The 13,849-nt window shown below is 32.6% G+C and overlaps 1 protein-coding gene across 1 annotated transcript; it reads left to right on the top strand.

Moving 5' to 3' along the window:
- The first annotated feature begins 6,156 nt into the window (after positions 1 to 6,156).
- Positions 6,157 to 13,618, top strand: LOC145952630 (uncharacterized). The gene is made up of 3 exons (XM_083065429.1): positions 6,157 to 6,298; positions 7,580 to 8,621; positions 13,301 to 13,618. The coding sequence occupies exons 2-3, from the start codon at positions 7,583 to 7,585 to the stop codon at positions 13,306 to 13,308; spliced, it is 1,047 nt and encodes a 348-aa protein (XP_082921555.1). The 5' UTR covers positions 6,157 to 6,298; positions 7,580 to 7,582; the 3' UTR covers positions 13,309 to 13,618.
- The last annotated feature ends 231 nt before the right edge of the window (positions 13,619 to 13,849 follow it).

The following is a 13,849-nucleotide window of genomic DNA, read 5'->3' on the forward strand; positions in this document are numbered from 1 at the left end:
ATTTGAAGGTCTTTCTCTGTGGTCTTGTCTATGTTCACTATTAGAATTAGTTTTCTTCTGCATATGAATTTCAGTTTTGGGGTCCCATTGTGAAAACCTGCTACTTCCACCACATCTCCTAGTCTGTACCTGTACAGCCCTGAAAGTCAAGAAAATAGTTTAAACAAGGAGTTTTACACTGTAATTAAATCAGAAATTACTGTATATAGATGTGTTTATCAATATATATATATAACTACTTAAAAATAATACTTGTTACGGCTATGATTGGTTTTTAGTATAATTTTTTACATTATTAATACATAAAAATTAATTCCTCCTATATATTTGTTTATTATGAGTTTTATAGTAATGACTTTATAGGTTTTATCTACAAGAAATGGTTGTGAAAGTATTTGAGTTTTACTTACATTATTTATAGGTAAAAATAAAGTTTTTATTTTACTTATAATCATCATTTCTGTAACAACAAAACATGTAAATATTGGTCAATTTTCTTGTGGAATCAACTTTCCAAAAAGTTATATGTATAAAGGGCTTAGTGGTCATGCACCGTAAAAGTTTCACTACAACAAAATTTAGTATTACCGACAATTATTTAATGACAATAAATTAATTGTCTCTATTTTATTATTTATTAAAAATATTAATGACTATTATATAATGGTCACTAAAAATGTATTTACATCACATCAAAATTTACTATTAGCGACAATTATTTGTTAGAAAAAACTTAAGTCCACATCGATTAGAAATAAAATAATTAAAGAGTATATAAGTGAATGATAACTCTCACCTTACAGTATGTTTTATAAGGTTTAGTTAGGCCTATAACTTACTATTCTAAGTTGGTATTTAGGAAATAAGATAATTAAAAAAATTAAAAAATATATACTTAGAAGATAACCTTCATCTTCTAAGTTTTACATCAATTAGAAATAAGGTAACTAAAGAGTATTTGTACTCATCTTACAAGTCCTACATCGACTAGAAATAAGATAATTAAAGAGTATTATAAATATTTTCTTAAACTTTTAGCGGCAATTTTAAATGTCAGTAACAAATGACACAAAAAGTTATACACTTTTCCCGACCATTATGAGGGTCTTTACCAGCATATAGAATAATTGCCGGTAAATGTTTTAGCGACATTGCATACAATGGCTAATGTGTAAAATGTCGGTAAAAGATTTTGTAGCAATTTTTATTGCCACTAAAAATTATATTAAATACCACTAAAAGTCCATTTTATTGTAGTGTTTTTATATTATCAATAATCAAAAATCATTTTTAATATAATTTTAAAGATAAATTTGTAAAAATCAATAAACTTTTCGAAAATGATAATTTGTAGTTAAATAATTGTGTAAAATTGTTTTATATTTTAGTGTATATAATTTTTTCTCGTGTATAAATTGATTCTGACTTATTAAACTTCTTATTTTCTTCTCATGGAAGTATTAATTGAGAAGTTTAATATAAAAAAAATGATTTGGTCTAAATTAATTCAGTATTTTTTGAAGAAAAAAAATAAAAAGATAGTAGATTTCACATCTAAATTAAAATCAATTTATGCGGTTGTTATTTTATAAGATTTTTTTTTTCATTTAACTTTTAGAAAAAATGATACATGGACAAATTTCAATTTTTATAAAAAAAAAAATATTCATATTACTTTATTTTCTTATTCAATAAGTATCTGTAGTGAAATATATAGACATATTTTATCCTACCATCAATTTAATTAGGTTAAAAAAATGATCATTTAATGTAACATTAAAAAAATAACTAAAGTTAAATTGTTCTTTACGAATGTTCATTTATTTTAATAGTATATACAATAATCTCACTGAGGGGATTTTTTTTTCACCTTTAGAATTCATCTTTGGTTGTATAAGTTGGACTACCAGTTGGACTAAATCTAAGCACTTCTTGATAATTAACATAGTTATAATGAGAAGGATTACATTCCAGTTTGCATATGGAATTTTGAAAATGACCATTTCTGACAATGTCATGGTAAATCCTTGTGAGAACTCAGAATAGACTTGAATGACAGATATGTATCATAAAGGAAAATAACAAAAAGCCAAAGGTTGCGACATATGATATGAACAATCCCGTGGGATGTGGGCACACAACCCCAAATTATGACCAACACCCGCAAGAACTTCAGAAGTTTTCAAAACCCATTTGCAGAAAATATATTGTATTTCAACTATACATCGATCTGACATATCTAAACTAACTTTTATAGAGCTGTGTAACATTATCAAATATAAGAGATAAGGTTCAGCCTAAATTTTTCGGTACATATATATCCTGTTGTTAATGTACAGCTGAGGGTCAAATAGCCTGTTTATTTGTCACGTCTAGGTAGTTTTCTTTATGAACTAATGTTCCACGCTAGGCATTATTTTATGTGAGGACAATGCTTCTAATCATTCCTGTCTAACCGAACAGTGAACAAGTTTCTTTTTATCTTATTTTTAACAAGTTTTGCACAAAAAAGTTGTCTTTTTAATTTATTAAGCCTTATAGTCAAGTTTATGATTAGACTCTCATTTTGATAAATCATGATCCATCAGAAACACTACTACATATATCACATTTAGTAACATTTATCTGCTAACATGTAATAAAATGTTACTAATTTCTATTAATTATATATTTTGTAACATTTTTAACAATAAATGTTACCAATTAATTTGAATTATACTCTTTAGTAACATTTTTAATCATAAATGTTATTATTTTATTTAAATTATATTTTTTTTTTACTTTCTAACATTAAATATTATTAACTTATCTAACATTTTAAACATTTTTAATAATAGATTTTACTAGTATTTGCTTAATTACTAATTTTAAATAATAATTAGTTTTTATTTAAAATCTATTTTCTTATTTAAAAAAAAATACTTGCTTAAACTAGCAGAAACGTGCAAACAACCCTTCCGCATCAAGAGAGATAAACAGAGCCCTTTCGCACCAAGAGAGATAAACAGAGCCCTTCCGCATCATTCAGAAAAATCGGAAGACTGAGCAATGGCAACGTTCTCTCATTCAACTCTCTTATGCTTCACATTCAGAAGCCACAAACACTTCTATTGACCTTGTTCTTTTCATCTCTGATTCTACTCTCTTATTCTTCAAAATCGGAAGCCATACTCATTTGACCTAGTTATCGAAACCTTAAAGTAAGTTTTACGATTTTTAATTTTGAGTAACCATGATCTTTTGATTCCCAAATGTTGTTCATTGAATTAAGGATGTGAGCGAGATATCTTATTGGTTCTGCTTCCTTTTCCCTATTGTTTGTTCTATACAGCTTGGAGAAGGTGAGGGGGAAACTGCTACAATTGAAGCGGGTTATCACTATGTGCTAGAATGGATAATTTGCTTGCCTGAATTTTGGTACTATTTCTTTTGGATGATATTTTCTTAGTTTACAACTAGTAACTGGAGTTCATTGTACTTTTCATTTAGGTTGGAGAGAAAGGAGTTTTGAAATATATTTATCCTTATGATTTTGGATTTTTATTGTGTTATTCTTTGTATTATCTTTTTGATTCAAAGCCATGTAAGATTCATTATTTTCGATTTTAATACAAACTAATAATATTGATAGCTAGCAAAATCCCTTTCTAGTTTTACTTAATCTGAATGCTATGCTATGGAATATCAAAGAAACATAAATATCAAAGAGATTTTTGATCCTTTAATTTAAAATTTAGAATGTGCAGTTTTAGTCCTGCAAGTTTTTCTTAGCCAATTAAGTTCATCAATTTTCTAAGTTAGGCAAATTTGATAGGCCAAGTAATGCTCAGTTGCTCACTTTACATCGTGGCAACGGGTGTGTCTACAGGGTCTTTAACTAAGCTAGGATGATTGGATCTTGATATGTTTGATTGTTGGTGTGCTTTACCCATTGATGGTGTATGTCTTGATGAGGTGTACATAGTTCAATTAGCAATAAGAAGTGATTTGAAAAAGCATAGTACTCAAGCTTTTGTGTTGTCAAAATATAGTTAATGGAGCGTGTTGGTATGTGGATCTTAGACTCCATTAGGAAGAACCTTCTCAGAAAGTGCATGAAATTATAAAGAAATGAGTCAAAAGAATTATGGCATATTAAACTTCTCATAAACGAGCATGAAATTAACAGTATATTTACATCTTACGATTCTTGTCCAGTTCTTCTTTCATATATAGTTGAAAAAAGTCTAAACATTTTGTCATGTGAACTATACAATTGCTGTCTCGCTATTTCTGCTGCGCCTAAGAAGTACTTGTGTTGAAGTTAAGAATCAGTGTGTTCTCTGTTGGAAGAAGTTGGATTGGTTCTGTGGTAAGGTCTTTTTCTCTATTTTCAGTATTACATTTACCTAGGACAAGGAAGAACTTGGATGCTATATGGGTCATTGTGGATAGATTAACTAAGTCTGCCCATTTTATTCCCATTAACATTAGATACCCTTTGGAGAGATTAACCAAGTTGTACATAGGTGAGATTGTAAGGTTGCATGGGGTTCCTACTAGTATAGTTTCTGATAGAGATCCTAGGTTCACCTCTAGATTTTGGGAGAGCTTGCATAAGGCGTTAGGCACTAAGCTTAGGTTGAGTTCAGCATATCACCCCCAAACAGATGGCCAGACTGAGAGGACCATACAATCCTTAGAAGACTTGTTGAGAGCTTGTATCTTAGAACATGGAGGTACTTGGGATAGTTTCCTACCTTTGATAGAGTTTACCTACAATAATAGCTACCATTCCAGTATTGGGACGGCACCCTATGAGGCTTTGTATGGTAGGAGATGTAGAACACCTTTGTGTTGGGTAGAACCTGAAGAGAGTGCCATTTTGGGACCTGAGATAGTTCAACAAACCACCGAAAAGGTTAAGATGATCCAGGATAAAATGAGAGCGTCCCAAAGTAGACAAAAGAGCTACTATGATAAAAGAAGGAAAGACCTTGAGTTTAAAGAGGGAGATCATGTATTCCTTAAAGTAACTCCTTGGACTGGAATTGGTAGAGCACTTAAATCTCGCAAACTTACTCCAAGATTCATTGGTCCCTACCAGATCCTTAAAAGAGTTGGTGATGTAGCCTACCAAATTGCGTTACCTCTATCCCTATCAAATCTTCATGATGTCTTCCATGTTTCTCAACTTAGAAAATACATTCATGACCCATCTCATATTGTGGAACCCGACAACATTCAGTTAAAGGATAACCTCACTTATGAAACCATACCTTTGAGAATTGAGGACAAGAGGGTAAGGCAACTAAGAGGTAAGGAAATTCCTTTAGTCAAAGTTGTTTGGGGAGGAAACTTTGAAGAAGACGCTACATGGGAACTAGAAAGCAAAATGCGGGAAGCTCACCCATTCCTGTTTTCAGGTAAATTTCGAGGACGAAATTTCTTAAAGGAGGGGAGAATTGTAACATCCCAGTTTTTATTATTATTATATGGTATTTGGTCATAATTTTGTGATTATATTTTACTTCAATTGTAGCTAATTCACATTTCATTTATGCTTAATTGTAGGCTTTAGAAATATATGTATATTGTTGGGCTTAATTAGATAGTTGTAAACTTTCTTTTCAATAAAATCGTTTTCGCTGGGCTGACTGGCAAACCTCGGTGTTTAGGGCATAACTTGGACTGTGATGGTCCAAATGATGCAAAATTGGTGTCAATGGAAATCTAAGAGAAAAACGCACAACTTTCACAGAAATAGCCATTTGCAAAATCGGTCGTTTAGGAGGTCAAAATTGGAATTTGATTGATACAATTGGTTCTCGCTGGACTGATTGGCAAGCCTCGGTTTGTGGGGTATAACTTGGTCGGTGGTTGTTCAAATGATACAAACTTGGTGGCTATGGAAAGATAAGAGAAAATCCTACAACTTTCATGAAGGAAATATTTTCAGATTCGGCTGTCTATAAGGTCCAAATCAGTAGCTAAAGTCGATGAGGAAAAGAACATGGCACCAACTCCATTAATTCATCCCACCAACTTTAATAATTCATCTCACTAATTCATTCCACTTAGTTTTGTCTAAGATTTTTTCATTATTTTCCATTTTTTAATGTGTCTTGAAGGCTATAAATAGCCCTTCACTTCTCCATTGCAAACCATCCCTCAATTCTCATTCTCTCTTCTCTTATACTCTCTTCTTCTCCTCTTCTTCTCTTTGAAGACCTAGAGGAATCCATAGGAGGTGGTTCTATCCTAGTAGAAGGAGCCTAGAGGAGGAAGCTCTTCTTTAGTTTCAGCGCTTGTCATCCAGGTAAGGGGGGGAGTGAGAAATCTCGCTCTGGGTGTGGGATTGTATGCTGGGTAGTGGGATTGGCCCCCAATCCTGTGTTTGTTGTATGTTATATTGTTTGTATGTTCTAATTGCTTGGTTAATATGTGTGTATGAATAGAAATTCTGTTGAGATTATGATTGTGAAAGTTATGAATATGATATGATAATGTGAATGTGATGTTTCTAATGATATGATGTGATGATGAAATATGATGTGAAATGACCATGAGATATGATTGACCATGAGATAGATAATGTGATAATGTGACAATGAGATATGAAATGTGATAAAGAGAAATGACCATGGAAAGTGATAAAGTGATATGAGAATGCATAGAGTCTTGTTTGACATGCATCATTTGCATAAAGTGATAAGGGTACGATATGGAATACGCCGCCAGAGAAGGCCCCCTAGTGTAAAAGCTGTGGGGATCAGTCCTTGGGGATGACTCGGTTTGGAAGTCCCAGTCTCGCCCATTGTGTGCATGGGATGTATCTTGCGCGGCTTAGCTATCCCGACGAGACTCTGGTAGTATGTCCTTCTAGTGAGAGTGCGCAGAGGTTGTGTCCCGGCATGTACTCCTAGACTACTCTTTGTGTATTGCTAGCGGCAATATACTACGTGATAAGTGACTGGCGCCACATGCATGATAAAATGTAGTCCGTGTCCATACATGTGTCTTTTGATGTTATATGACAAATGAATATGCCTTGAATGAGTAAGATGAGATATTGTTATTAATCTATGTTATACATATTTTGTTTGTGCTTGGCTATCTGGTATATATTTCTACACTGTGAGCCGAGTGAGATGTTTTCTCACTCCCTTTTTCTTTGTGTTGTTTTTCTCTGACTGTTATACAGGTGATTATCAGTATGAGGCTGAGAATGTTGGTCGTGAAGCTTAGGCTTCTTTATGGGCTATGCTCTGATAGGACATGTGACATCGGGGCATAGATAAGATTAGATTGGGATGTTAATGTTATTATTTTGGAAACTTGAGATTTATTTCTTTGTAATTTCTGCTGATTGTGTTTGTTAAAAATGTGATACTCTTTAAACATGTTTGATTATTAAATGTTATATTTAAATTTATTGAGTTATGATATGCGGGGTAGAGGGTGTCACATTTAGTGGTATCAGAGCAGGTCGATCAAATCGACCGTGAGTTATGAGTCTACTGTGCTTGTGTGATAGTTGAGAAATTTATACTAGCATGATGGTTGATTATGTTTGTTGTCATGTGTACTATTTTCTTAGATTATGGCTGGTAGAAATGATCGTGCAATTGCTGATGCTCTTCAAGCGTTAGCACAAGCCGTGAGTAACAATAATAGGGCTGAAATCACTCCTAACTGGTTAGAGCGATTTCAACAAAATAATCCACCTACTTTCCAAGGAGGATATGACCCAGATGTTGCGATGAATTGGCTAATGGAAATCGAAAAGATTTTTAATGCCATGGAGTGTCCTTTCGCTCAGAAGGTGAGGCTGGCTACCTTCATGTTGACTGCTGATGCCCATTTTTGGTGGGAAGGAGCTCTTCAAAGGATGATTGATGGAGGAGTGCAATTGAATTGGGACAACTTCAAGAGAGTCTTCCTCGAAAAGTATTTCCCGGATGATGTAAGAAGCCAGAAAGAAGTTGAATTTCTCGAGCTGAAACAAGGAAATGATACAGTGGCAGAGTATGCTGCAAAATTTGATGCCTTGGTTCGCTATTGTACTCATTACCATGGTGAGGGTGGTGAAAGGGCTAAGTGTATTAAGTTCGTGAATGGCCTTCGTCCGGAGATAAAAACAGCAATTAATTATCAAGAGATCTATCACTATCCAACGCTTGTCAACAAGAGTAGAATCTATGATCGTGATAATCGTGCACGTGCTAGTTTCTACAAAGGGGCTGGAGGTCCTATACGTGCTGCAGGTTCTAGTGCTCTGGGTAAGAGTAAGCCTTACTCTGTTCCTACCAAAATTCAAGGAAATCATGCTAAGAGTAGATCCGTTGCTAGAAATTCTTTCGTAAGTGGTGCTGCTAGTGTAGGAGGCTCTGTTTCTACCCCTACTAATCGATGCAAGAAATGTGGGCTGCGTGGGCATGAACACTATAATTGTCCCGACAAAGAAATAACATGTTTCAATTGCAATGGCAAAGGTCATATTAGTACTCAGTGTCCACAATCGCCAAAGCAACGTATGATGGGAACAGGAGCTAATTCTCAACCTAAACGTCCAACAACTACTGGAAGAGTATTTGCTCTTAGTAGTGCTGAAGCTACTCAGTCCGATAATTTAATACAAGGTATTTATTTCATAGCTGAGAATCCTTTGGTTGTACTGTTTGACTCTGGTGCAACTCATTCTTTCATTTCTTTTGCCTGTGTCCAAAAATTGAAATTGCCAGTGTCTTATTTGAGCTATGATCTAGTGGTAGAAACTCCCACAGAAGGTCCCATATCTACTTCTAGTATTTGCCTCAAATGCCCAATTGCTATTTCTGAAAGACAGTTTCTGGTTGACCTTATCTGTTTGCCTCTTAGTCAACTCGATATCATTCTTGGAATGGACTGGTTATCTTCCAATCATGTCCTACTAAATTGTTTTGAAAAATCCATATCTTTTGGTGAGAATAAGGGCGCAGAGAAATTAAGTAGTGAATTTGGAAAAAGTTGAGGTATTTTGTGGCATTAGATATATTGATACATTATTGCTATTTGGTGTCGAAAATATTTTCATTATAGTTTGTTATGATAGTATGAGTATTATATCGACAAAATTTATATTTTGAGGTCTTTATGAAGAATATGGCTTTAGATATTATCTTTTCAATAGAACTAGGATAAGATGAAACAAAAATCTAGAACTTCAAGTTATGACTGCCTTGGTGATTAGAAATTTAGTAAGCACTGAATTTATTAGTGGTGATATTTGAATCTTTAGCTAAAGAGATGATCTCTTGGAAATCTTATGTCTTCATAAAGAGTTGTAGCTTATTCACTTAACTTTCGTTTGAGATAAGTTTGAAATCACTTGGATGAATACAACTCTGTGTGTCAGGCAGATATATGCTATCATGATATTTTGAGTTGTTAGGCATAAAAATAGATTTAAATATGATATTTTGAGGTTTTGTATTTGATAGGTCTATTAAAATGATATAATGCAAAGTAGTAAAAGTTGGTTCTTGTACATGTTATAGGATGTAAGCAATGATCAATTCATACATGCTTAGGAATGATATTTATGAAAAAGGTATTCTAATATGATTTGATATACATGTATGTAGAAATAAGAATAGATGACTTTATGGATCAATCAGTGGAGGGTTGCGATAATAAAATGTTTTTGACCTTAGGATGTGAGATGATCATATTAGAGTATAGATTTAAACTAGATTGTCTAAGTATGAATTTGGATTGTATGAGGTGAGTATTTTAGACCATGAAATTTCTTGCGGAGGAAGATCTACCTAAGTTGTGCTTAAGTGAGAGATACTTGAGTCAATTAGTAAAATCAGGAGTCTTGTTTGATAGTTTATATGAAAATTCAGTGAGTAATTTTTTTTTTTTTTTTTTTTTTAACAGCTGTTCATGGTTTAAACTGCTCTCACTATAAAAATTGCTTTTGCCTTCGTTTCTTTGATTATTAAGATGTTTCAGTTCACTAGGTTGTTTCTTGCCTACCCTTGGAATCAACCGTAAGGATAATCTATATCAGGAATTCTTGAACCTATGTATATTTTTAACTACCCAAATCATTTCGTTGCTTACTTCTTTGAATTACTTACTATTACCTTTGACTGAATTGACTAGAAAGGAGTTACATTAGTATGGGATAACAATTGAGGAAGTAGTTTTCAAACTCTTAAGGAAAGATTGACTAGTGTTAATATTACTAGATTTTAGTAAGATTATTGTGATATATAAATATGTCTCTGAAAATAGGTTTAGGAAGAATATTGTGGCAAGAAGAAAAGATAGTAGCTTATGTTTCTAAGAAATTGAAAATTCATGAGAGAAATTACCACCCATAACCTTGTTAGCGACTTTGTCATTTATACTAAGATTTGGAGACACTAACTATATGATTCTATGGTTGAGGTATTTAGTGATCATAAGAACCTTAAATATCTTTTGACCAAAGGGGTTGAATACGAGATAAAAGAAATAGTTGAAATTTCTTAAGGAGTAAAATTTTGATCTTATTATTTGGCTAAAGCCATTGTGGTGATTAATGTTTTGAGGAAATCTTTATCTTTCATTATGATTAGAGAGATGAATCTTTTTGGCTCAAATTAGAAATTTAAGTTTGGATTATAAGGTTACTTCTAGTATTGTGAGATTAAGTATGAATAACGAATGGATTGTTGAAGAAAATTATAGGAGCATAATTAGTTGATTTATTTTGGTAACAAGTTATAAGGCTATAGGTTAAGGTGATGGATATGATTATGACTTGGGTGAAGATGAAATGGTGAAACTAGAGAACTGATATGGATATCGAGTGTACATTATGCTTAGGTACCTGATCTTTAGAATTGATCATAGAAGAGTTTGAATTGGTTGTAGATAGAGTAGTAAAATTAGTGATCTGATATGTGTATCTAATGCTTAGGTGTTGATGTTGTGGCAAATATCTGGATTACAATGATAACCAAATTATTATTTTGATGATTTAAGGATTGAATTTGATTGCAGAATTTAGAAACTTATGCTAGTAGCATTGAATTATTTATGTTGGAAGTAACTATCAGATTAATAGATGAGATTAGAGGAACTAGGAGTTAGATCCTTTATTAGTGACCCAAATAAGCAAAAGATTAGAAAGGACACAGTTGGATGTTTAGTTATAAAACTTGAAAGGACATAAGAGTACTCTTAACATTTATTTAGAAGTTACTAAAATGTATCAGAGTGGCGCAGGGGAAGCGTGATGGTCTAATATGGAAAGAGAAGTAGAGAACTTGAATCAAGATATGGAGAGTGAGTTTAAATTTGGAGTGGATGGAGTTTTGAGATTTAAGGATAAGTTGTGCATTCCTAGTGTGCTAGAATTTAATAAAGCAATCCTAGAAGAAGGTCATAAGAGTATCTTTAGTATCCATTCAGAAACTACTAAGATGTACCAAAATCTTAAGAAGATATTTTGTGACCTAAGATGAAGAGAGGAGTAAAGCAATTGTATATTTATGGTTAGCATACTAGAAGTTTTTAAGAATCTTGTAGCACTTAGATGCTCCATTTTGGAAGTAAGATGGTGAATAGATAGACCCTAGTGGAAGATTTGTCTAAGACGCTTAAGAAATTGATTTTGTTTGTGTTTAAGTGGATAAATTCGTCAAGATCTTTCCCTAAGCAAATCCTTTGAGGAAATTGATAAAAGTTGTACATCAACAAGGTAGTGATGTTGCATAAGAATTAGAAGTAAGAATGCGAAGAGTTTACCATTGCAAAAATTTCGGGGACGAAATTTCTAAAAGGAGGGGAGAATTGTAACATCCCAAATTTTATTCAATGAAAAGAAATATTTTTTTTATGTATTTATTATGTGAATAAGTATTTTATTTATGTATTTTACTATTTACGTATACGTATTTTTACTATTTATGTATACGTATTTTACTATTTATGTATATGTATTTTACTATTTACGTATACGTATGTATGAATAGTATTTCACTATGCAATTGCACAGTGAAGGGCGGGAGGGACGCGGGTTCAAATTTTATAATAAATTTGAATATAATAATGAATAGTGCATAGTAATTTATAATATTATTTTAATGAATAGTGCATAGTGCATAGTAATTTATAATATTATTTTAATGAATAGTGCATTGTGCATAGTAACTTCAAAAATTCTATAAATAGGGGCCTAAGGTTTTGAAAATTTAGAATTCTAGAGAGAAGGAAATTCTGGAGAAATAGAGAGAGAAAGTAAGAGAGAGAGAAGGAGAAAGAAAAGGAGGTTCTGCTCTAGTGCCTTGTTTAAGGAGAAAGAGGAAGAGATTCTGCCCTAATTCCGATTCCTTTTAAGGAAAGATAGAGAGGAGGAGATTCTACCCAAATTTCTGTAAACCCAGGTAAGGGGGGAGTGGGAAACCTCGCTTGGGGGTGTGGGAATAATTGTTAAATAGTTTGTTTGTTGGATTGGCTCCCGATCCCTTGCCTGTTGTTTATTTCTTTGAATATGTATTATTGATGTGTTTTGTTTTATATCTTATTTATTTACATATTAGAATCTGTTATTTGAATGGAAGGCTAAGCCTCCTAAGTATTTATAAATTTGTAATCTATTATTTAAATGGAAGGCTGAGCCTCCTTATTATCTTATATTACCTTTTAAGCTTCCTACTTTACTTAAAAGATCTTAATATATTATTATTGAAAAATATGATACCTAAGCAACCTCTGGACTGTTGGATTGTTGGACTGTTGGATTGTTGGACTGTTGGACTGTTGGACTGTTTGGACTGTTGGACTGTTTGGACTGTTGGACTATTGGACTATTAAATTGGATTATTGAAATAATTCTTAATTATGAAATATGAATATGATATGTGTAACATGCTAAAGGTTGAGTCTGTGAATGTATGACATGCATCATATGCACATATTACTCCAGGTGTGCCGCTGAGGCCGCATACCCACGACTAACAAGGTGTACCTTTGGGTCACCCACGATATGCTAACGAGGTGTATGAACACCAATGATAGGTGTACCTTAGGGTCACCGACAATTGTATAGGTGTGCCTTCGGGTCACCAATGATGATATGTGAACTTCCGTATGGCGCCACATGCATACATTAGTGAGTCAAGTCAAGAAAATCATTATACATAAGCATATATGTGAGATTGATTATATATGTGAATTATATTGCGTGTGTGTGTGCTATTTAACTTTTATTTCTATATCTGCAACTGAGTGAGAAGTTTCTCACTCCCTTGTCATTTTTGTGTATATTTAAATTATGATGCAGATAATTAGCATGAGGCTGAGGATGTTGGTGGTGAAGCTTAGGCTTCTGTTTGGGTTTCGCTCTGATAGGATGTGACATCGGGATTAGCTAGACTTATTGTTAAATTATTATTATTTTTCTTTTGTAATTTTTATGTTATTTATGTTGAAAGTGTGTATTTTTGTCATATTATAATTTTTCTAAAAGATTATAAGTTAATTTCTAACTAGGAGGCCCTGCCACCTTTACTGGGATTAATCTATAATCTTTATTTTATTATTTCTTGACAATTTGATACTTATAGTTGAAAATTATGAATGTGCATCTTTTACCCAATGATACTTGAGATAATTATTTTATATTAGACTAAGAAAGAATTTATATATAGATGGTTTATATCTATTGTATTTATGTTGGGGTAGAGGGTGTCACACAACTCTCATCTTACAAATCTCATATCGAGTAGAGATAAAAAAGTATATAAGTTATGAATTTAGAAAATGAAATTATAGGAATAAATTATTTAAAGTAAAGGAGACAATTGAAAAAAATAACTTTTAATAGCCTTTA

This window comes from Cajanus cajan, chromosome 10 (assembly GCF_000230855.2).
Source record: "Cajanus cajan strain Asha chromosome 10, NIPB_CcT2T_4, whole genome shotgun sequence".
NCBI classification, from domain to species: domain Eukaryota; kingdom Viridiplantae; phylum Streptophyta; class Magnoliopsida; order Fabales; family Fabaceae; genus Cajanus; species Cajanus cajan.

Coding starts and splice junctions, on each gene's coding strand:
- LOC145952630 (XM_083065429.1), top strand. CDS start 7,583: ATGGCTGGTAGAAATGATCGTGCAATTGCTGATGCTCTTCAAGCGTTA.